At 33.8% G+C, this 23,218-nt stretch overlaps 5 protein-coding genes across 5 annotated transcripts; 2 read left to right on the top strand and 3 right to left on the bottom strand.

Annotated features, from left to right (window-relative positions):
* Positions 1–244: 244 nt before the first annotated feature.
* LOC145017868 (plasmodesmata-located protein 2-like) lies at positions 245–1,665 on the top strand. Its single transcript, XM_078975821.1, has 3 exons — positions 245–1,051; positions 1,207–1,329; positions 1,529–1,665. Exons 1-3 carry the CDS (start codon positions 280–282, stop codon positions 1,534–1,536), a joined length of 903 nt encoding a protein of 300 aa, XP_078831947.1. The 5' UTR covers positions 245–279; the 3' UTR covers positions 1,537–1,665.
* A 137-nt stretch (positions 1,666–1,802) lies between these two features.
* LOC145017231 (peroxygenase-like) lies at positions 1,803–3,260 on the bottom strand. The gene is made up of 6 exons (XM_078975295.1): positions 2,951–3,260; positions 2,662–2,814; positions 2,492–2,577; positions 2,298–2,392; positions 2,086–2,211; positions 1,803–1,987 (listed from the first exon to the last, which is right to left on the bottom strand). The coding sequence occupies exons 1-6, from the start codon at positions 3,081–3,083 to the stop codon at positions 1,834–1,836; spliced, it is 747 nt and encodes a 248-aa protein (XP_078831421.1). The 5' UTR covers positions 3,084–3,260; the 3' UTR covers positions 1,803–1,833.
* Positions 3,261–10,053: 6,793 nt separating this feature from the next.
* LOC145015477 (myb family transcription factor PHL13-like) lies at positions 10,054–13,375 on the top strand. Its single transcript, XM_078973955.1, has 8 exons — positions 10,054–10,192; positions 10,842–11,407; positions 11,506–11,671; positions 11,762–11,838; positions 12,231–12,270; positions 12,452–12,512; positions 12,611–12,680; positions 12,760–13,375. The coding sequence occupies exons 2-8, from the start codon at positions 10,889–10,891 to the stop codon at positions 13,057–13,059; spliced, it is 1,233 nt and encodes a 410-aa protein (XP_078830081.1). The 5' UTR covers positions 10,054–10,192; positions 10,842–10,888; the 3' UTR covers positions 13,060–13,375.
* A 388-nt stretch (positions 13,376–13,763) lies between these two features.
* LOC145016268 (agamous-like MADS-box protein AGL80) lies at positions 13,764–14,231 on the bottom strand. The gene has a single exon (XM_078974643.1). The coding sequence runs from the start codon at positions 14,229–14,231 to the stop codon at positions 13,764–13,766; it is 468 nt and encodes a 155-aa protein (XP_078830769.1).
* A 4,573-nt stretch (positions 14,232–18,804) lies between these two features.
* Positions 18,805–22,983, bottom strand: LOC145015227 (putative serine/threonine protein phosphatase 2A regulatory subunit B''delta). Its single transcript, XM_078973681.1, has 13 exons — positions 22,355–22,983; positions 21,404–21,619; positions 21,187–21,292; positions 21,007–21,106; positions 20,806–20,911; positions 20,610–20,700; positions 20,384–20,525; positions 20,122–20,269; positions 19,914–20,023; positions 19,652–19,808; positions 19,443–19,568; positions 19,203–19,373; positions 18,805–19,106 (listed from the first exon to the last, which is right to left on the bottom strand). Exons 1-12 carry the CDS (start codon positions 22,502–22,504, stop codon positions 19,233–19,235), a joined length of 1,593 nt encoding a protein of 530 aa, XP_078829807.1. The 5' UTR covers positions 22,505–22,983; the 3' UTR covers positions 18,805–19,106; positions 19,203–19,232.
* Positions 22,984–23,218: the final 235 nt, after the last annotated feature.

The following is a 23,218-nucleotide window of genomic DNA, read 5'->3' as shown; positions in this document are numbered from 1 at the left end:
ATACAAATCAACCACTTTAATTTAACCTGTTATAGCATTATTAAAACTTCGATTTAAACTTTTGAAGTCATTTATAAACAATTTATTATAAACAATTACTAATTCATCTTAACAATCACCATCTCTAATTGAGCGAGTCTTATGTCAAAAGCATCAAAAGTTAGTTGGATTTGGGTGAGAAAACATACATAAAATCATCAAACTCCACCAACCATAACTTTGTTTTGTGCCCTAGCAAAGCAAATTTGATCTAAGAATACGTCAAATCACACCATCCCAATGGTGCCAAAACAACGAAAAATCCTTCATTTTACCTCAACAATACTCCTCAACTTTACCTTACTCATCTTAGTTTCATCAAATCCCGATACTACTTCACACCATACTGAATTCATTTACAAAAAATGTCAAAACGTAACTCACCTTCCCCAAAAATTAGCGTCATCCCTAATCCAAGAACTTGTTGAAAAATCGTCAAACTCCAAGTTTTACCAAACAACCACCGGTGACGACACATTTGCAATCTCCGGTGCTTTCGAATGTCGACACGACCTCACAAACACCGATTGCAATAATTGCATAGTGAACACTCTCCCAAGATTATCATGTGGGTCAGATTTTCTCTCTCGGGTTCAACTCAAAGGTTGCTATATAAGCTTAGAACCCGAACCAAACATTCCTGATCCTGAAGGTGATAGGATTGATGAAAGGGTTTTGATCGGTTTTCAAAAAGATGACTTGCAACACAAGAAATGCGGCGAGAGGAGAGTAGGGTTAGAGGGATTGGAGGAAGTTAGGGATGCAGCTTTTGAGGCGATTGCTAGGTGTATAATAAGTAGTGGTGATAAGCACTGTGAAATGAGCCATGAGTGGATGCATGTGGTGGCCCAATGTGACATGAGTTTGGAAGGGTGTCAATGTGGGAAATGTGTTAGTAATGCGTTTCAAGTAGCTCAAGATGAATGTTTGGGATCTGATTCCGGGGAGGTTTATCTCACGAATTGCTTTATTAGTTTTAGCGATGATAACGGAGGAGGGAATTATTCTCAAGGTATCGTTGTTACATATGTTTAAATTTGTTTAAATTCTCAATTAGCCACATAGATCAACGATTAGTATCATATTTTGAGTGTTGCATGGCTTTTTTTGTAGTATGATCAATGATGTATATACAAAAATCTTAAATCTTGTTCGTTTTTTTTACAGGAAGAAATATAGGAGGTAGTTCAGCGAAGGTGGTTGCAATGGTGGTGGGTATAGGTGTCGCTTTAGCTCTATTATTTGCCCTTTGCTATTGCATTAGATCTTCGAAAAGAAAACGTGGCGATGGTTAGTTTTTTTTTTTTTTTAATGAAAAATTAGATGAAACTTAATTTTAAAAAAAATAACTGCAATTTAGTTTGAAACATCAACAGCATTCATAAAGTTAAATGATCATGAATGAATCTGTAAATATATACGTTGTATTCCTGCCAAAGTTTTCTTGATGGATTGTAATTAAATAACCTATTTGTAACTTTTGTTGCAGATTGGTGAGAAGATAGATATCGGATATTCATTAAAAAAGTTGCATGATTGTATATTTTTTAGTGAATTTGAACGTAATTATTTTGTATGATTTTGTATAAAATGTTATAAAACACCAATTATATAATTGTTTCCAAGATTTATATATTATTTTGTATGATTTTGTATAGTTAGTCATATTGTATATGCAAAAGTAGAAGATCATAACGAAAAAAACTACATTTTGACGTTTCAAAACCTAATAAAATCATCCTAAACATACAAATTCGATCGGAAATATTATTAATGGAAGAAAAGCTTAATTAATTAGTCATTTTTATCAACATAACCCTTTTGCATTTTTGCACAAAACTCAAACAAGCTTCCATCAAAGCACCTTCTTACGGATTCTTTCGATAAAAATCCTTCTGAATCCTTGGCAAGCATATAAAGTACTCCCCATTCCAACTTGCTTGCAATCCTATATAAAAAGTGTCTTAATTCAAAAGGCTACGAGTGTCGCTAAAAAGAACAAAATCCGTCGCTAAATAATGAGGTTTAGGGAGATAGATACAATACCAGCCAAAGAAATCAAAGGCATTGCGATTTGCATCTGTCATTTGCCAGAGTTCTTTGAAGGAAAGCTTGTCTGCCTTTGTTTGAGCATATTTGCTGAAAATGTTCTCGAAATTTGCTGGAATGTATCTACCAGAATACGCTTTTGTAATTAATATCAGTTTGATTTGATGAAGAAAAGAAAAGGAAAACGAGATTTGTTAATTGTAATGCACCTTCCTTCGGTGTCGTAAGTTGTAGAATCACTTCCATGCTTGCACTTGTGTATGTTTTCTATGTAAATCGGGAAGTGAGGTGATGGTAACCAAGTCTATGACAAGAGAAATTCGATCAATTAAACCATGTTTTGAAGATACATTAATTAATTACAGAAAGAAAACTGATAGAGAAATAGTAATTGACAACTTACAGGAAGAGTGGCGTAACTCATAGCTCCATGAATAAGCATTGCAAAGAACAAACAAGCAACAACATTGAATCCGATGTCACGAAATCCTGATAAATGATGGTATTAATCAATTTTGTTCACAAAATCATAAACTGAAGATGAGAATGGTATGTAGAAGAGAGATTGCATGCCCTTGAAAGTTTCCGAGGGGTAGATGATGCCATTATCGTCTTGATCAAAGAAGGCTACATGTTGTTGAAGAACTGACATGTTATGGTGCTTGTGACATCCCCATGACCCATCCACGTTATCCCAATCTGGTGCAGCTATAGCTCGAGCCAAATCTGAAGAGCAAACAAGCTACGGATTTCATCCCAAATCATTCAAATACGCATTTGATCGCAAAATTGTACTACGATTTGATCTCAAATCAAACTCGGATCTTTCAAATTGTACAAAAAAATTGAAGTAATAACATACAAGGTTTGGCGAGTTTAACATCGAGATCAGATCGGACTTTTCTCTTGAAAGTAAGGGGAGCCTTATCGGCGACGGTTAGCATTGAGTCGGCCGACGCCTTCATCGCCTGATTTCCGCCTCCATTGTCTCCCATCTCACTGCTCTCCTCTCGATTAAGATCGGGGGAGTCTGTAAGCTGATCGAATTGCTGAAAATTCTTACAATTTTAATGTGGTTTTTGCGTTGGAATCGGAGGATTTGTTCGTGTGATTTTGAAGATTTCACTTGGAGATCATATGCTCCGAATCCTATTTTCATGGTGTCATGGACCTCCTGGTTTTACTTGCATCATTTCATTTCATACCCATAATATTATTTCTTTATATCAAATTCCTCAATTATATGATTTTTATTGGCAAAAAGACAAAATACTTGCACTTTAAAGATATAAGTACTTATATTTAGGAAATGAGTAATCTAATCTCAATGTGAGTTTAAGAGTATGTGGGTCCAAACAACGAATTGGATGAGTTTGCACACGAAAACGGCGTCACGACGTGAGGAACACCTCCCCCAACTCATTGAAGCTCGTTATGGCGAATCTCGTGGGCGTTAAGACGGATTGCAACGCATAAATTTGAACGTTTTCTTCACTTGCCCGTTTGAAAACGGTCAAAATTAAATAATAATAAAATTTTATCTTTTATCCTAATTATAAATATTACTTTTAAACCATTTTTTAAACCTTTCTCTCATTCTCTCTATATCTTATACACATATATTTTTTTAAAATTTTTAAAAATGGAGCAAAACCCAACCCCCCCCCCCCCCCCCCCTCCATCATCAAACTCAAACACAATCTCGCCTCTCGGATTTGCGGGTTATTAAAATTATTTCAACCTGTTATCGTCACAAGGCTCACCACAAATCTCATACCAACGAGCCGCTTTTAATTCTGCTTTACCGTCATTGCAATTTCCCAACTCACCTTACCTTCAACAAAATCAATTTGGTTAAAACCCAAATTTATAGCAAAATCTTTTCCCTACTTTTGCTTCGATGCAACAAACAAGCAACCAACCACCGCCTACGACACAATAATCGGTTGAAGTGGAAGCGGGAGGTAGTAGGAGAGGGAAAGGGAAAGGAAAACCGATAGCGGTAGAAACAAAAAATACAGACACCAGAGGAGGAATACGCTTTGACGGCGGCTTGATGTACTACTTCAAAAAACGAACTTCACGGAAATGAAATGAAAAAAAGGAGTTTATTGGGGGGGGGGGGGGGGGGGGTGCTCGACAAGTTTCACGCTATTTTAAAGAAAAATCTTTATCGTAACAATGACATGTTGAGCAGAAAATGGGGTCAAATAACTAAGCGGTGCAACAAATTCAACGGTATTTACAACCGGCTTGAGGCGCAACAACAAAGCGGAACCAACGACTTCGATTTGTTCAAATCTGCTAAGGAACAATATCGGGTTGAAATGGGTTATGTTTTCGACTTTGAAAAATCATGGGAATTGTTGCGAGCGGATCCAAAGTGGAATAAAACGCCTACATCGTCGGGGGTTCAATCCAAAAGGTCTCGCAATTCTAGCTCGGTTGACGTGTCAGACGCACGGACTAACATCAACCTAAACACCGACGACAATGAGATCCCAGATGATATCTAAGAGATAACCCCACCACGACGACCGCCCGGACGCGACAAAGCGAGGCGCGCTGCAAGACATGCGGAGAAGGTGGAGACGAGAACAAAAGAGACGGCGGAAATGAGAGCGAAATTTGACGAGCACAATTTATTAATAAAAGAAAAAAATTAGTTGAAAAGTCGTCATTTGGAGTTCCTAGAAAGACAGGCACGGGAGAAGCAGGAGCAAAAAGAAAGGGAACTAGTGACACATCGTGTAACGTCCGGATTCCCATGTATTCTATTTTATTTTTTTATTTTGAGTTAGAAAGAAGGACTCGACGAGTCAGTGCCTAGACTCGTCGAGTAGAATCGCGATTTGGTGACTGGATTAATGAATAGTCTCGACGAGTCTGCGCTGGGGTCAGAAACCCTAAATCTGTGGGCCTGAGCCATATTTAAAGGACCTTATAGCCCTCATTTGCAACTACCAGTCCAGAGAGAGAAACCCTAGAGAGCTTGGTCGAGTTGTGTGTGTGTGAGAGAGAGAGAGAGAGATAGCCTTTTTTATCCTTGTTAGTGTGATTTTGCCAAGATGAAGGTGTTTCCAGCTTGAGGAGGTCAAGAGGGTTGCTAATCTGTGGTTTCCAAGCTTGTATCTGCAATGTTGAGGTAGCAAATCGAACTCCCTTTATGTTTTGGTTAAGATCTATGAATCTAGGGTTTTCTATACCCTTTTTATGGCTTGAATTGATAAGTTTGTGGTCCCTTTATGTGTTAGACTTCAGATCTGGACCCATAGAGGTCCAGAGAGCATTATCCATCTTGCTTTATGGAGTGTTATGGAATGAATGAACTTAGGTTGCCATTATTAAGACTATTTCTTCAAAAGGAACCATATATGTGCTGCATGAGTGTAAAGGTTTCACCTTTACGTGATTATCGTGGCTGGGAAGGTCAGATCTATAGGTTAGAGAAGCAGATCTAACCTCAGGAGGTCATTTGAGTATGGTCATGGAAGCAACTCGCCGAGTTCATAAGTGGACTCGACGAGTCGAGTCGGGTTTGCCCCGCAATTCGTGACAGGAGTAACCCGTCGAGTGAAGGGATGACTCGATGTTCCAAGTAAAGCTAGAAGGATTCAGAGGACCCCGCATGGACTCGCCGAGTCGCCCATGACACTTGACGAGTCGGGTCAAAGTTTGATCGTTGACTTCAGTTGACCTTAGGGTTTTGGTCAAGACTGATTCAAGAGAGTTTAGGAAAGGGTAGAATGGCCTTCTACCCAATCTTTAGACATGAGATTATGAGAGAATATTGATTAGGGATGTTATTTTGATAGGAGGAGGCTAGGTCGGGTATTCGAGCTCGTGAGATTATCCGATATCGTTTGAGGTGAGTCTTCTCACTATACTGTACCTGGAATGGTACCTATGTGTGACCGGAAGGTCTTATATGCTATGAGATGTATGTGTTGTATGTTGTTATAAGATATGTATGTGTTATGTATGTTATGAATGATAAGGACCGGAAGGTCAAGATGATATGGACCGGAAGGTCAGGAGGTTACTGACCGTAAGGTCGATACGGGTAGGATCGAAAGGTCTACCAAGAGTTCGGGACGAAAGTCTCCTTAGACACTTGGACCGCAAAGTCCCACATAGTTATGGCCTTGAGTGGCGTATGTGTTGTATGTGGTATTTTGGGGAACTCACTAAGCATTTATGCTTACAGTTGTTGTGTTATGTGTTTCAGGTACTAGCGAGGATTGCGGAAAGGCGCCAGCATGATCCGTATACACTCGTGGGTTTTTATGTCTTGAGATTCTGGGATATGTTTTGTTATGAAAACATTGGAAACATTATGTTTTGATATTATCTTGTGAATAAAAGTATGTTTTAAAAATGAAAAATAGTTTTGAAAATTTATGTCGTTACACATCGGTTGTCAATTCTTCGGACAAGCGAGGAGGGTTTGGCGTCTGCCGATCTAGCGGTGCTACAAGCGATAAAGGAACAAATTAGGAAGAAATATTTGGGTTAAATAGAATTGTTATGTGGTTTTAGTAGTAATTTGAATGATATTTTAGTTATGATTTTATGTTTAAAATTATGTTTTTTTTTTTTTAATTGTAATCGTAATTTTAGATTTTAAATATTATGTCTTTTTTGTTTTTAAAATTTTATGTTTTATAAAAAATATATTCATGTTAGTGATTAAAAAAATACAAAAAGGGAAAAAAAACGAAAAAGTAAAAAAGTAAAAAAAAAAAAACAAAAAAACAAAAAAAAAACCAATTTCAAACAAAAAAAATAAAAAATAAAACATATTTATTTTCAAAAAGTTGGTGCTACATCTTGTTGTCTATTTCCCCACTTGGTGTTATGATACCACTTGTTTATATGGCATGTGAGGTGGCACAACTTGGTGTTGCACCTTGCTGCCCACACCAAACGCTCTAATCTCAATACTGCAACCTAATGATAAATATGGGCCCACACAACACATTCCGGAATACGTGTTCCAGATTCTTCAATTCCGAAGTTCGTTCTACCTACATTTCGCACATAGTTTTTAATATGGATTCGTCAAACCAAATGGGTTTTATTCTTTAAGTTACTTGCATTTTAGTTTTCAAACAACATATTCAAGAATGCGTAGAACACTCTGGAATATTTGCATTTTAGTTTTCAAACAGAAAAGTCTCATTATTTTGAGAAAATCATATAATTTGTCATTTGTTGTTCAAATATTAAAAAAAAATCGTTGATCTAAGCAAAATGTTAAATAATCGGTACTTTTCTGTTAAAAAAAAAACTTTTAGAACTTTATTGAAATTTTTCCAAAAAATTTGAGACTTTTCTGTATATTTCCAGTATAGATCAAAAAAGGTTATGAAACTATAAGTTTAAGAATCACACTTACACAATAAAAATATGAATATTTTTGGACTTAAACAAAAAAAAATAAGAGTAAATTACATGAATGGTTCCTATGGTTTGGAGTAATTTGCACGTTTGTTCCCTAATTTATTTTTTTAACTCGGAAGGTCCTAACTATTTGTTTTTGTTACACGCTTAGTCCCTACTGTTTGCTTTTGTTACACGCTTGGTCACTGTCTTGCCTAAAACGACTATTATTTAAATAGGAAAAAATTATGGGATAGGTAAGGTAAGGTGAGAGGGGTGGGGTTGGGGGTGTGTTTATTTAAATAAATTAAAAAAATCAAGAGCAAAATAGTCTTTTTATGTATGATAGGGACCAAACACGTAACAAAAAAAAACAATAGGAACCTTCCGAGTTAAAAAAATAAATTAGGGACCAAATACGCAAATTACCCTAAACCATAGGGACCATTCGTGTAATTTACTCAAAAAATAAAAACACTAAAACCAATTTGTCATTTAAAAATTGTTTAATAGTTGTTGATTAAATCAATTTAAATGAGTGGAAGCCTTAACCAAATAAAATGTGTTGGGTGAGGGTACCAAATGGTCTGACTATGACAAGTCAGGCCTGTTTTCTTACCGGATTCAATAAAATAACATATCAAAGAGGCCTAAGTCAAAACTAAATAAATGTTTTGTCTTATCGGATAAATAAGTAAATAAAAGCATTCATGCGAATTGGTCATTTATAATTTAATGATTATTATCTTTTAATTTATTGTAATATATTTAATATCTATTTATTATTTGGAGAAGAGAGCACTACCATTGTCATGAAGAAACAAGATATAAGTCTCGTAAAATAAATCCTTATGTTTATGCAATATTATAACATCAACTGTAGGGGTAGTCATATTGTGTAAGCAGGATTTGGAGAAGAGATTTCAGCAACAAGTATGGTTTTTAGTGGTGGGGGAATTGAACCATCAACATAACCAGATAGGCGTTGATAAGAGAGAACGAGGAGACGTTGATTCCGCCATAACAGATAATTGGAGGAGAATTTGATAGTGAGCATGTGGAGAATCGTATTGAAAGAAAGAGTTCCATCAATGGGTTTAGAAGTAGAAGAGTCCATGAAGAAGAGGAGGCATGACCTAGATTGATAACATATAAGGATTATAATAATTGCCTTGAATAGTTTGATTATGATTCACATAATATATAAAGGATACAAAGATACATTCCAATAAACTAACCTAAATATAAGGGATTTAAATAAAATAAATGTTATCAAGCTTAATAAAAAACATATCAAAGTTTAAAAATAAAATAAAATAAAATATAAAAAATAAAACATACGATTACAAACCAATAGCGGTATAATTTCAATATATAAAAAAACATGTGATAATATTCAATTATTCACATTTTAATAATGTAAATGTTCGGTTTTCAAGTTTTCCACCCTCATATAATTCACACTTTAATATGAAAATACCATAATAAAAAAATACATCATGTATGAGATTAGTTAGAGGAGACAACTTGGAATTATCTTTCTAACAAACCAAATGAATAAACTCTAAATTTTAATTAAAAATAAAACAACCCAACAACCTTCAAAATTACTTAGAAAATAAAGAAAGCTTCTTGTAAATCCTTCAACTTCTATGGTCCTATTTAATACGTTAATAACGTATAAAATTAAAAAACAAATATAAAATATTTATTGGTCAAACCAACTTGGCATTGCATATTTTAACTCACAATAATAATTGCTTGTTACACACACACACACACACATATATATATATATATATATATATATATATATATATATATATATATATATATATATATATATATATATATATATATATATATATATATATATATATATATATATATATATAACCTTAATTGCTTATTATTTTTGCTACACCTATAGAACATACACATCTCACATAAGGTGTAATCCTCAAGAAATGGATTAATGACGATCATAAGATAATCAACTGTCTTATAAAACAAACTAAACGACTAAAAGTCATCAAAACATATCTAAATGCATAAAAAAAATTTTAGATTATTCATGTGATTATTCATGTAATAATCAAGAAGCTATAATAATATTCAATATATTAATAATTTATAATTTATAATTTATAGATAGAAAAACTTACAAAAAAATATTTATCGGTGAACTTTAATCATATGAAAGTTTATCCTTCATATAAGTGTCCCAGCCACTTATTTTGCCATATCTGATATATATGGAAGTATTATAAGATAAAATCCATTCAAACAAGTTTATTTATCTTATTATAATTTATTTTTTTTAAATTGAATAAATTTATTATATTTTTAAAATTTTATTGGGATTCATATATATGTTTTTTTGATTCGGAAATCAATAAGTCCCACTTCCAATGAGTACCCTTTTCATTCCATTAAGATCAGCCTGATCCCCTGTTTTCTCGCAAGTTTTGATCATCTACACACATTCAAATCTCCACCGTCCAATTTCCATCCATTTAGAAGTCATCTATACCAACGGTGAAGATTGTTCAATCAACCGCAGTGTACAAATAGGCGTAAAGAACCCCAAAGACGTGTGCTATGTGTCTCTAATCATTCTGTATTCCATTCATTGGGGATTGGGGAGTTCAATTTGCTTTCGCTGCTCCGTACGTCCCCGTTGCTTACGACAATCTTTGTTTAACTCCTCGCGGAAATCAAGGTTTGTGTTGTTATTCTCTTCGTTTATTGAAATCTTGTAACCTCAAAAGCGAAAAGATTGAATCGATTATTGAGGTGAATATGATTATATAGCAGTTAGCACATACCCTATCTCGGCAACTTACATGGAGATGGTGATCGTGTTATGGTTCAATTATGTTGTTGAAGCTTAATAGCCTTTCTTTTCTCTTTGAATTCGATTGAGTATTGTTTGTAGGTTTTCGTTAAATTTGTGATTTTGGGGAACAGATATGAGATATTCGAGCAGTCGAATTCCCTTCTGTGATCGAACCCACTTAGTTCGAGTTTAATCCTAGAGCTTTTGATTGTCGATATAATCGATGCAAATATTAGGTTTACACCAACTATTGTGATTTATATTAGTTGATTTTGGATTTCAGTGCGCGAATATTTATCAAAATAGTTGATTTTAGCATCATAATGTTCTTGTTGTAGCTATGTAGTGGCTTATAAAGGTCCGCCTTTGTTTGAAGCTAATTTGCCTTTTCAATTGTCAATTGTACTTCATCTTCTTAAATTCTGAACTCATTAACCCAACTAATCACTCGCTATATGTTAGTAAGATGATACACACTACACATCAAAAGCACACAAAATTTAATCTAGTATTTCCTCTTGACTCAATGCAGAAAGAAGGACTTAATACAGAAAGTTAAGAAAAAGTGAAGCTGGTTTTATGAATGGACAAAAATGGACATACACCCCTGTATGCTTAAAACAATCTGGTGAAAAGCAGCTGAATAATCATATGGGTGTTTCAAGAGCCATGTCATCTTCTAATCCAGTTATCCCTGGTTTTGAAGGAAAATACAAAAAAATATCCGATTCCATTACAGACACAAACACTTTATTCCCTGATCAAAACCAAATGGTGGTTTCATCTGACCCAATCTCATCATTCCAAACGTCCAATTTCGTAAATTCACAATCAATGTCATTAATCGGTTACACCGGTCAAACCGATGATATCTCATGGACTGCAGAATCACTTAAAGATCTCATTGACTTCCCGGAAAATGTCGCCGGAAATAATATCGCCGGAAGTTCTTTGATTCCGGCCGGCGACCATGGTGGTGGTAGGGGAACCGATTGGCAGAATTGGGCTGACCAATTAATGAGTGTTGATGACACAATTGACCCAAATTGGAGTGACATCATGGCTGATGTGGATGTCCCAACCCTAGATACAACAAAGGTATATGCTTCTTATTGCTATTATTTGTAAAGAAATGTTATTATGTTGCTATTAGGGGTAAAAAGGTAAATTGTAAAGTAGGTTGCTATTTTATGCAGCAAATGCAAATAATCCCTAGGCCTCAAGTGCCAAGTATAGAAGTGTGTCCTGTGAGTAGTCCATCATCTAATGGAGCTTCTTCTTCAATTAAACCTCGCATGCGTTGGACTCCAGAACTCCATGAATCCTTTGTTGAAGCAGTTAATCAGCTTGGTGGTAGTGAAAGTAAGTTTTACTATTTTTATTTTAAAAAAAATATATTTAATTAGTTAATGAGTGTATTGTTTTTGTTGACTTTTGTGTTTGATCATGAAGGAGCTACACCAAAAGGAGTTTTGAAGCTCATGAATATTGAAAGTTTGACTATTTATCATGTGAAAAGCCATCTGCAGGTATGTATTGGAAGCGATTTATTGGTTAATCACTTAATATGGACAACTATATATGGCTGTTACTTTTTGACTTAATGGGTTAAGCCAAAAAACTTGGTTTAATGTATTGAGACACTAACCCTTTTAGCTAGTTGTCCTTCTTTTATTCTTTGAACTACACTAATTTGGAATTGATGAATATTGTGAAATCTGTTTCCGGAACGTAGGGGTAAAATGGTCGTTTGATCTCATTCAGACACTTTATCCAAACAGATATTGTTACTCATAAACAACCCCTAAAAAGGAAACCTTGACTTTTGAGGTCAAAGGAGTTAAAACTAGCCCCGTCAACATTTTATAATAAAAATAGTCAAAACTTCAGATTTGATGTTTTTTTGTTACTTTGATTTCAGAAATATAGAACAGCAAGGTACAAGCCAGAGTTATCTGAAGGTATTAAATATTTAATCATTAATCATCTTTCAAAATATATTTTTTGAAAATATTCATCATCTTTTCGGGTTGAAACTTGAAAGATCTGTGATCCTTGAACAACTTATTGTAATATTTTAAATCTTTTTTTTAATCAAGAAAACGCTGATACTTGATTTGTTTTTCATAAAATTTAATGCAGGAACATCAGACAAGAAGGCTACTTCTATTGATGAAATGGTAGCTATGGATATTAAAACCAAGTTAGTCTCTTTCTCTTTCTCTACACTTGTGTGTTGAATAGACGTTAATGCCCTTCCCATTCTGTATAATTACATTTGTTATATGGTTTTGATGACAGGAGTTTAGGATTCACTGATGCATTAAAACTACAGATGGAAGTTCAAAAGCAACTACATGAACAGCTCGAGGTATGCCAAATAAATAATTATCAAAAATATATATATCTGTTTTCTCTTCGCTGAAAATTGTGTCTATTTCTGTTTTCAGATCCAAAGAAACTTACAGTTACGAATAGAAGAACAAGGAAAGTACCTTCAATTGATGTTTGAGCAACAAAGAAAGATGGAGAACGGAAGGTTAAAGCCATCATCATCTAATCAAGATGAAGAAGACGCCTCTGCAACTGAAAAACAAAAAGCTTCAAAAAATGATGATCGAAGTGAGAAGTCAAAGGAAAAGTCAAACTCGCAAATAGAAGTACCTGAAGTTAACAAATCCAATATCGAGAGTGGATGTAGTCCACGTCCATCAAAGCGTGCAAGACCTGATGAGGCATCCATGGCTTGATTTGTGTGGATTAATTTTGAATCTTATTTGTCTTCTTCCCCGTTTCTCTTCCTGTTGCTGAAAATTGTTTAAGATTTTAGGGCTTCTGCGCTTGGAGATTGATTCTGTAGGTTTTTTTTTCTTACTTTTTCATCATAATGTTTAGTAGAAATAATTTAAATCGGTAATAAACGTGTTTGTGTCTAGGAAAATTGTTTTGGGTTTTCCTTTGCATTTGTAATGCATTATGTCAAATTGGTTACTTTTCAACTTTAAGTTGTAAGGCCTAGTTGGCTAGTTTCTATTAAGAGACATGAACATTATCTGGTCGATCAAATGCTTTACAAGAGTTGGTAAATGTGCGAAAGAAAGAAACACACACACAAACTGTTTGATAAAATGCCCCAAAGAAAGTTACTGAATTGGTGCAAGAGAGTTGCTAGATTGTGCAAAAGAAAGAAACATGCGCACAAACTGTTTGATAAAATGACCCAAAGGGAGTCGCTAAATGTCTAAATCGGTGAAAAAGAGAGAAACATGCATACAAGCTGTTTGATGGAATGCTTCAAACAGAGAATACAACAATTACAGACAAAAGACTCTAACCAGATGCATGTCAAATAAGAGCAAACCACATACCAAATAACTTTATAGCTTTATTTAGATAGAACATAATAGCTTTATATCTATAGATCAATCACATAAATTTCAATAAAAGAAAATTTTTAAACCATCTTCTCTTTCCCCTTCTCATAAGCGTTCTTAATCATAAGATCAACCAATCGGATCTCACTTGCAATCGAACCCTTCAATCCTTCCAAATCCTCTTGATCGTTCTCATCAAACATGCATATTAACATCGAACGTTTTACATTTTTCTCTTTCTCTTTATCTAGATTCTTCTTCGTTTTCATTATGCTTTTCTGAAGAAAAGCTTTCTGATCAAGCATAGCACTTGCACCCAAGATTTTTGAATTTTGAAACTTTTGCATCACTCGTTGCGCTTCAGAAGGCGAAGGCCAAACTTCTGGTGGGACTTCATCTTTCTCATACATCACAAGACAAGCATCAACATCGCATAAACACTTCAATTCAATCATCTTTTTAAACAAACTCGTTTTCCTCTTCTGCAAGGTTGTATTCCTTGCTCTTTCATTAGCCATAAATTGGTATTTCACGATTGAGCGCGTCATAGTGTTTGGTGATTTTACATATCCCCTTATGACATATATATATATATATATATATATATATATATATATATATATATATATATATATATATATATATATATATATATATATATATATATATATATATATATATATATATATATATATATATATATATATATATATACACACAATATTGGCAAAAAAAATATATTGCAAATGTAAAAATGGTCAACAAATAAATATGCATTTAAGGAAATTTATGAGGTTGTAACTTTGCCAAAGTAAGTCAACTTTTTTATGGAAATATTTACAAACGCGTCGCAATATGGTTGGGTCAATAATTTATTTTAGAGAATCCGATTACGGGAAGTAGCGTATTCTATATCAATTTATGGAAAAGTCATTATTTGGCATTGGTTAAAGGTATAAAGTCTTGTACTTTATATTTATTATAGGAAAAATCTATCACAACCACCAAAGAACCAATATACCTTCTCTTTCCGCGTAATGAGAGTAACTTTGGTTATTGTCATAAATATATGTTTTATGAAATGGTTTAACTAACAAGTGGCTAAGGAAATGAGCTTCTTCATTACTCGCAAAAGGACAAACGGTTTGACATGTCATTTGTTTGAATACATCTTATAAGGAAAAGGAGTTTGAACATCATGACTTTTCAAGAAACTAAGTGTTTGCTGCTGAATATGTCAATGAATAAAGTTGATTATGATGAAGCTATTGTGTGAAAGCTTATATATGGTTATTGTATGTTTCTTAGCATAGAATCACAAAGAGCATTACTCCTATGTGATTTTGTTTTGTGTTGTTAAAAGAACTCAAGATGATATACCATCATGTATGTTTTGAGGAGATAATAAAAAAGTGACAATCGAAATAAAAAAATACACGGGAGAGATAAATCACAATACCCCCAAAACAAGGAAGATGATGATTGTGCTTATGCTTGAACTTGAACATGAACATGAGACCTTCCTTATGGAATCTCACTTACATATACTTATGGATGTTTTGTTGAATATTTTGCTAACTTTAAAATTTCAAACTATATGGTGCAAGATCTTCACATTGTTGTATGGAGCAAGTCAAACAAAAATCTATATATACCTTTAGGAGTTGGTACATTGTCGTGCGAGTTTATTCACTATTTTTATGCGAAGATACCTATTGAGGTATAGTAGGGAAATTCTATGGATTATCACTTTTCTTAAGTATTTTGGATTTTTATCTCTATGTTAAAGACAATATGAAAATTAGCACTTCAAGCATTGAAGTGCATACATCTCAAATTCAAAGTTAGAGTGAAAGATTCAAGTTATGGTCTATAAGATCATAAATATTATAGATGTTATATTTGATAAGGAGGAAATATTTAGAAAAATATATGTAATGAAGTTAATTTTGAATGATAAAACTATAGGAAGTGAATTGAGTTCTCATATACTGATGAAGTTTTCTATTATTTTGGTTGGTACATTAAGTCTACTTTTGTAGCACCCACATCGTTAGTTCCCAAGTTGGGACCTCCAAAAGATAGCAAAACATATGTATTTGTTGCAATCGTAAATGATGGAGTTTGTAAAGTCCCTTCTTAAGTTTTATCTAACAATTATAATGAAAATTTGACATTACCTTTGGACAAACTATAAAATCCATGGATAACATATCTATTTTAATTTATCCAAAAACAGACTCAATACTTATAAACTATTGCAACATAATTACCATGGTATTACTAACATAAATTATATCTTCATGTCCAATATGATATATACATACCAATAAAAGGGAAACAAATATCCCCAGGGTGTCAATTCTACCCAAAAGGGGGTCTCTATAACTTTGATCCCCTTCTAATCTTCTCATCCTAAACTATATATATATATATATATATATATATATATATATATATATATATATATATATATATATATATATATATATATATATATATGGAGAGAGAGAGAGAGAGAGAGAGGTTAACCATGTAATATATGAGACAAACATTGTCTCCTAAGCTAAATAAGGATTAAATAGTATAATCATATCAAAACATCACATTAGTAAAGTTATACTTTAATTTGAACATAATAAAATACCTTATATATGAATTTAATTCCAAGTTATGCATTGTCTATTTTAGGTCTAATCTCAAGCAGGTTGATTGTCAACACAAATTAGTCATTCCCAAAAGGTATCTGCCCAATGAGGGTGTAACATTCGGACCATTGTAAGTTTTCTTTTCAACCCTCCTTAAGATAAATCTTTGCAAAAATGGTCCTTTGGCTAGTACGCTTAGCGTACTAGCTGAACATTGGTCGCGAATATCGCCCATGTACGTTGGGCGTACTCTTGGTAGGGGAAAACCCTAGTTTTTAGGGTTTTCACCCTATTTAAAGACCTTAAGTCCCTCATGATCTTCACCCTCTCAGACTCCCTTGTCCTTAAAGTGTTAAACTCGAAACCTAACCCTCTTGCATGCACTTTTTAGTTTACATTGGTGATTTTTGGTGATCTTTGTTGGTTTTGAAGAAGAATGAAGTTTGGAAAGAAACAAGGGAAAGGAAGGAGCTTGTAGATCCATAGGTTTGGCACCATTTCCAACTCTTTGAAGGTATAAAGATTGAACATTGACCATTGCATGCTTAGATCTAGTTGTAGGATGGAAAATGTCATCTTTTGGTCCCGTAGTTTGGATTATTGGAGTTAAGGAACTTCAATCCATATGAGCTGTTCTTTTGAACTCTTGGAGGTGTTATGATTCATAAAAATTGGATCTTGATGGTTAAGCCTCAACCATGCAAATGATAGGGACCAACCAAGTGTGTTTATGGACTTGATTCATGTTTTAAGCCCCATCCATGCATGCAAAAGCATAAAGTTTGCAACTTTATGGCTTAGGACGTTTCTAGGGGCTTGGATCTAAGTTTTAGGCATTAGGTCTTAATGAAATAAGTCAAGAAAGTGGTTTTGGGTTGGCTGACCAGTACGATAGCCGTACTCCCATTTATGCTGCACGTACTGGGCCAACATCCTGAATCTAAGTCAATATCAACATACATTGGGCGTACATGCAGAGTACGTCGCGCGTATGCATGCAATGGACAAGAAGGGATTTTGGGCTCTTGGTTTTGTGGGGCTTTGGATTTTTTTAGGTTGGGCCTCAAGCCCACCTTTGTAACAAGGCATTTTGGGCCTACGACCATGATTAGATATCTTTGGGCCATATTGGGCCTTAGAAGCCTCTTTGGTTGGGCTTCGACACTTTTGGGTTGTTTTGGAACTAGGTCTTGGAGGGAGGAGGCCCAATAAGGCAAAGGTAAAGGAATGTTTTTGCCTTAAGTTAGGGATTGAGGTTTTGGACCTTCGGGCTAGATTATCACCTAATTGCTAATTAGGATTTTATGCTTGTGCAATAGGGAGAGGAGTTCGTGAGTCATCCGCTGAGTAAGTTTTGACACCCACATTTTGAGGTGAGTCTTCCTTCGTAGTAGCTGTGGGTTGAAGGTACCAAGGTCGGCCCACTAGTTATGTTATAGCATGATGATTGTCTTGGTGATAATTGTCAGTTGTGTTTTTATTTGTATGATGACTCTGTGATTATTGTTATGATATTATGTGGTAGTAGTAGGGGCGAAATAAACCAAACATCCGATTGAAATAGACCGAAGGGGCAGACCAGCACCCAAATATACTTGGCAATATCCAATTGAGATAGACCGAAGGGGTAGGCCATCACCCAGATATGCTTGGCAGTATCCGGTTTAGATAGGCCGAAGGAGCAAGCCAGCACGCATATATGCTTGGCTCTATGTTTGTTCAGTATGTTGTGTAGCTTGTTTGATTTGTATGTGGTATGTTAGGGGAACTCACTAAGATTTATGCTTACAGTTTTAAGTTTCTGTTTCAAATACCTCTAGTTCGAAGGGGAAGAGTCCGGCTTGATCGCACCGTATCACTCCATGCTTTTTCTCACTTAGTGAATTTGAGATTTATACTCTGATGCTATGATACAATATGACTTCTTGAATATTTTGATATTTGTTTCTTATGAATGGAATGAATTTAAAGACAAAAATTTGTATCTGTATTTTTAGGATGTTAGAAAAGGACACATAAAGTTATATAATATGTGACTATGGTGAGGAGATTACCGCAACCAACATAACATCTTATGTAGATGTGGCCATTCTTAAAAAGGATCCATCATCTCCTAGTGATCGGGAACAATATATTTACCATCTAGTTAGTAGGAACTTTATGTTGATCATCACTACACATACAAGAATTCATCATATTTTTAATCATACTTGCAAAATATATTCATTGTCTAAGGGTAACATGCACTATCGTGGTAATCTAGTCTCAATCCACTTCTCTTGTATCTTGATCTTGCATCATACTTGTCAATTACCAATACTGACATTTGTTTTCAGGGAAATATGTATTTTGTATGAAACCGATTTATTAAATAAAGTTATTAGTTTATTAAATAACAAGATCTCTAAGATTAAAAAAAAAATTAATTAACTCATTTAGCAATTAATAGAAAAATGGAGCATAGCATAGCATACGCACACACGAACCCGTGATATTACATACATAAAATTCAATAGTAACATACATTGAAAAACAAGCAAATTTTATAACCGCATAAAAAATAAAAAAGAACATCTATTGTTCAAGCATGAAACAAACTAATTAAAACGAAAAAAAAATGCTTAAAAAATAAAAGTTGCAAAAATACTCGAGTCAATTTCGTGTTATGGTGTAGCAAGTAGTAACTAATCTCTTTTAGAAAACCCCATTTACTTACTACAACCTTCTGTAAGGAAAGGAAACCCGAGTTAACTTATAAATCTTCTCCCACTTCACCTGCATCAAAAAATATGATGGAATCACGGAAGGAATGGAATTACAAACCAAACATGGTAATGGAATTCCATTCCGTAGTTTTTTGAATTAAATTACCTGAATGAGTAGTAGTGTTTGGAATTGAAGTCAAAATGGAGCCTCAAGAGACTCATCCCATACATCCCCACTACCATTCGATGCATCATCTGCATCTTCCTCCATTGAAAGCCTTATATATTCCCGATGTGCAAACCGATCCCATTCAGTCAATGTTGGATTCTCACGTTCCTGTTTTTTTTTAAATATGTTATTTCCGTTTCTACCCCTGATAATATTATGAAAGAGGGAATGGCTTACCTGGCGAATGAGAAAGGGGTCACGGGATTCAAAGGCCATGAACTTATTAAGGTTAAAGAGGATATTGAAAGTGCTTCCAGAGAGCTTGCTTCCTTTCAAGTCTTGTAATGTAAAATAAGCCTCTTCCTGTAAATAAAAATTATATGTATATAGTTAAAAAGAAAACTAAAACGATGATATAAATTACAAAAAAAATAAATAAAGGGTACCTGTGGTTTAATCATGTCAACTATTTGACATAAAATGTCCTCAAAAAGAACAGGCTCTTGAGCCATGCATTCCATCCTATGCAACTGTTCTTCATAGAAGAATTGTAATTCATTCCTAGTCAGCACCCCATTTCCATCCAAATCTATGCACTTAAACCTGAAAATAAAAAAATAAAAAACAAATTTATTTTATTTACAGCAAACAAAAAAGATGTTAAAAAAATTGCACAAAATAAAAGGTAGAGAAAGAAAGGAGTGATACCAGTATTCGAGACTAGGCTCAGATGATTTATCCTCTTCAGATAAAATAAAGTAAACAAAATCTTCATATCCCATTTTACCCTCGACTTCACTCGTGAACTTTCTTGGAACCTAAGAAGAATAGAATTTGATGAAGAAGAAGAAGAAGAAATATATGAATATTTATAGATCTTTTTTTTTTTTTTTGAATAAAAATGTTGGAAAGAAACCTGAGAGAATATTCGGTCAACAATCCTGTAGGTCAAAGCATGGTTGCCATATCTGATAAGGTTCTCTTTATCAATCAAGAAATCATGATCTGTATCCAGCTCCCAGAACTTGCAATATATTACATAGAAGTGTTCATAAGAGAAGAACCTGTCCCAAAAGACAATTATACCCTTTACTTTATAAACATACACCTTTCTTATTCTGATTTCTCATACAAAAAAAAAAATGTGAGAAATATTTCTATTTCTATTTCTATTTCACCTCAAAACTTTGTTTATGTCCTCTTCTTCATCAGCATGCATCATTGCAGCAATTAATTTTCCTCTCTTGAGTTCCCTGAGGGTAAGTCGCCCATTTCCCACTCTATTCTCATAGTAAAAAATTCTGTATATTACCGTTTCAGCTGCCCATAATAATAATAATAATAAGAATATGTTAAAAATAATAATAATATTAAAAAGTTTTGTAATAAAAATATATCATATACCATATCTCTCTTGAAATTCAGGTGTGCTTTGTAAGAATTCCAACCCTGGATGAGTTGCCAAAAGTTCTCGAAGTATGGGCTTGAAATCCTCCTATTGCATAGTTTATTTTCCTTAAAACAAACTCATTATTTATTTAAAAAAAAGAAAAAAAAAAAAAAAAAAAAAAGAAGAAGACCAATTTGAAACGAAAATTGCCTGAGTTAGATATCTCAAATCAGGCTGCTTTAGTAATGTATAAATCTGAGTTGCAGTGTCTTTTGTCAGCATGTTGCCATTAATCCAATAATCCACAAATGCATCCCTGGAAACATATATAAATATAATGTTCCAAAAGTAAATCATATAAATATAATATTCCAAAAGTAACAAAAATTAAAAAATAATAAAAAAACTCACCTGGTTACAGTGCCAGTGCTGGCAACATCAATCTTTTTAAAAAGAGTGGAGGAAAAGAATGATGGCAGCATGCATATTTCCTTTGTAAAAGGCTTAAATTCTATTAATCCAATCAAAAAGTTACCAAAATGTATCAAAATAATTTCATTTAAAGTAAAAAGTAAAAAATAAAAAACTTACCCTCCAATGATAATCCATTAGCATGACCATAAAAGAACTGATTAGTTCTAGTCAAACATTTATCTTTCAAATCATTAGGAGGTGGGCGTCCATTCTGAAAATAAAACTACAATTCCAACAACAATTTTCAACTGAGTTAAATGAATCTAGAACATTCTAGAAGTTAGAAATCATTTCACAAACAAAATAAAAAAGAATAAGAAAAATCAAAATCTACCTGAGGTATGAACTCTTTGACTGGCTCGCTGACTACTTTCAAAGGAGAACTTAAAACAGAGGGGCCCGCCCTTTGTTTTGTGACACGTGGCGAACCAGAAGAGCTTCTTGGTGAAAGTGGAGGCACAGAGTTGCTACAAGCAGATTTAGGGCTTGAACTTGCTGCAGATACATTCAATGTAAGCCCTGATTTAGCCTTGCTTACCAAAGACTTCACCTATATCCAAAAGGGCAAAAGTGGAAAATGTAAAAACCTTCGGTTGGGAATTGGTAAAGATCACAAAAATGTTCATCATGTAAACAAGAATCAACAACAATACACAAAGTCATGAATAATAGTTAAGAAAGTCACATAGAAACATAAGGAAAACAAGAATCAATGATTGAAGAAATCACAAAGCATACGTTATAACAAAAACCATGTTTTATCAAAAATAGTTAAGAAAAGATTGACTTTTACTTTACCTTCTACTTTTGTTAAGCATAGTTAATATATGCTATTTCAAATAGCAGAGATGAAAATGACAAGAAATGACAGTTTATTGCTTCCTAAAGATTCTATAATTTACCATACAACATATCATCATTTTATCCACCCTTAACCATAAACAATGGATATATTCACCAATGTGTAAAATGACAAAAGAAGCTTTTATGTATTTTTAGCTAATAATATGCTTTTTGATGTTACCTTGTTGGATGAAATAAATAAACTGTTCAAGAAACACATCAGGCACCATTACTTCAACACCAAACGTAAAATGGTGTAAATTCCAATTTAGACCAAAGAAACTACAGCTATAATGGCATTAAAATTAACCAATTATCAGCTATGATTTTGTCACCTTGTTGTTGGCAATAATTGATGATAAAGAAAGCATGAAAAATCGAAATGGAAAATCACAAGAGAACCCGTTTTACGTCAAATAGAAAATTAAATTATAATAATTACCAAGAGAGTGGTTTCGGGAAGCGAAAGCCATTGCTCGAACAGCTTCTCGGCGACATAAGAATTTGACTTGATAGCCAAAGAAGACACTTCATTTAGCTGTAACAATTCGGGGTCAAGACGACCCATATCGCCATGATAATCCATATCCATCTTGTCTCGATTAATTTCTTTATCCAATCTTGAATTCAAAATCTATCATCCAGATCTCAAATTGAATATCTAACCCCACAACGATCACTTAACCCTAACAACCTATTATTAAAGACGAGAGAAACGAGCCCCTTTCATATCAATCAATCTCGTACATGTTGTTTTTCTCGGTTTTGAAAATCAAATCAATCGCAGTAGGTCATGTTTCCGAATTGGGAAACATAGAAATCTAGGAAAGGTAATAAACAGATCCTGAAAATCTTGTAGCCCTGGAATTGGGTTTTCTTTGTGAATTATGTTAGTGAAGTGGCTGATGATGAAAAATGGGGTGGAAAGATTGAAGATTCTCGCATGAGCGAGATTGGGAAAAACGAAAAACAGAGAAAGAGAGTGGCGGTGGGTGAAAATATGAAATGGAGGTATGAGAGGGCACCGGAAGTGGGATGGGGGGAAGACAATGTACTCGGCAATACAAATCTTTTTTCTTGCAATTTTTTTCTAAATTCTTTCCATTTTAAGTAATTCATTACCAAAAAAGCAATTATATTTACTTTTATTTTTATTTTACGAATCATAGCTTTCATATGAAATTGAGATTCTATTAATGAAAACCATAATTTACAACCAAAAATACATAAAAAGGAGATATATATCAAATCTAGAATGAGATACTTAAATAGGAGGTGTATATAGAATCCACATGTATACAAATGC

Source organism: Lactuca saligna, chromosome 9 (genome assembly GCF_052625555.1).
Source record: "Lactuca saligna cultivar CGN05327 chromosome 9, ASM5262555v1, whole genome shotgun sequence".
NCBI lineage: Eukaryota > Viridiplantae > Streptophyta > Magnoliopsida > Asterales > Asteraceae > Lactuca > Lactuca saligna.
The sequence above is the reverse complement of the archived record's forward strand: the minus strand, read 5'-3'. Positions and strand labels throughout refer to the sequence as shown.

What these genes read in the sequence shown, in the direction of transcription:
- LOC145015227 (XM_078973681.1), bottom strand. Translation starts at nt 22,504, where the DNA reads ATGGATATGGATTATCATGGCGATATGGGTCGTCTTGACCCCGAATTG. An exon ending in TTCCCGAAACCACTCTCTTG is followed by an intron (nt 21,620 to 22,354) that starts GTAATTATTATA and finishes TTTTGGATATAG; the next exon opens with GTGAAGTCTTTGGTAAGCAA. An exon ending in ACCCCTTTCTCATTCGCCAG is followed by an intron (nt 19,374 to 19,442) that starts GTAAGCCATTCC and finishes AAAAAAAAACAG; the next exon opens with GAACGTGAGAATCCAACATT.
- LOC145017868 (XM_078975821.1), top strand. Translation starts at nt 280, where the DNA reads ATGGTGCCAAAACAACGAAAAATCCTTCATTTTACCTCAACAATACTC. An exon ending in AGGAGGGAATTATTCTCAAG is followed by an intron (nt 1,052 to 1,206) that starts GTATCGTTGTTA and finishes TTTTTTTTACAG; the next exon opens with GAAGAAATATAGGAGGTAGT.
- LOC145015477 (XM_078973955.1), top strand. Translation starts at nt 10,889, where the DNA reads ATGAATGGACAAAAATGGACATACACCCCTGTATGCTTAAAACAATCT. An exon ending in CAACCCTAGATACAACAAAG is followed by an intron (nt 11,408 to 11,505) that starts GTATATGCTTCT and finishes TATTTTATGCAG; the next exon opens with CAAATGCAAATAATCCCTAG. An exon ending in GCTATGGATATTAAAACCAA is followed by an intron (nt 12,513 to 12,610) that starts GTTAGTCTCTTT and finishes TTTTGATGACAG; the next exon opens with GAGTTTAGGATTCACTGATG.
- LOC145016268 (XM_078974643.1), bottom strand. Translation starts at nt 14,231, where the DNA reads ATGACGCGCTCAATCGTGAAATACCAATTTATGGCTAATGAAAGAGCA.
- LOC145017231 (XM_078975295.1), bottom strand. Translation starts at nt 3,083, where the DNA reads ATGGGAGACAATGGAGGCGGAAATCAGGCGATGAAGGCGTCGGCCGAC. An exon ending in TGTTAAACTCGCCAAACCTT is followed by an intron (nt 2,815 to 2,950) that starts GTATGTTATTAC and finishes TTTGCTCTTCAG; the next exon opens with ATTTGGCTCGAGCTATAGCT. An exon ending in ACTTACGACACCGAAGGAAG is followed by an intron (nt 2,212 to 2,297) that starts GTGCATTACAAT and finishes GTATTCTGGTAG; the next exon opens with ATACATTCCAGCAAATTTCG.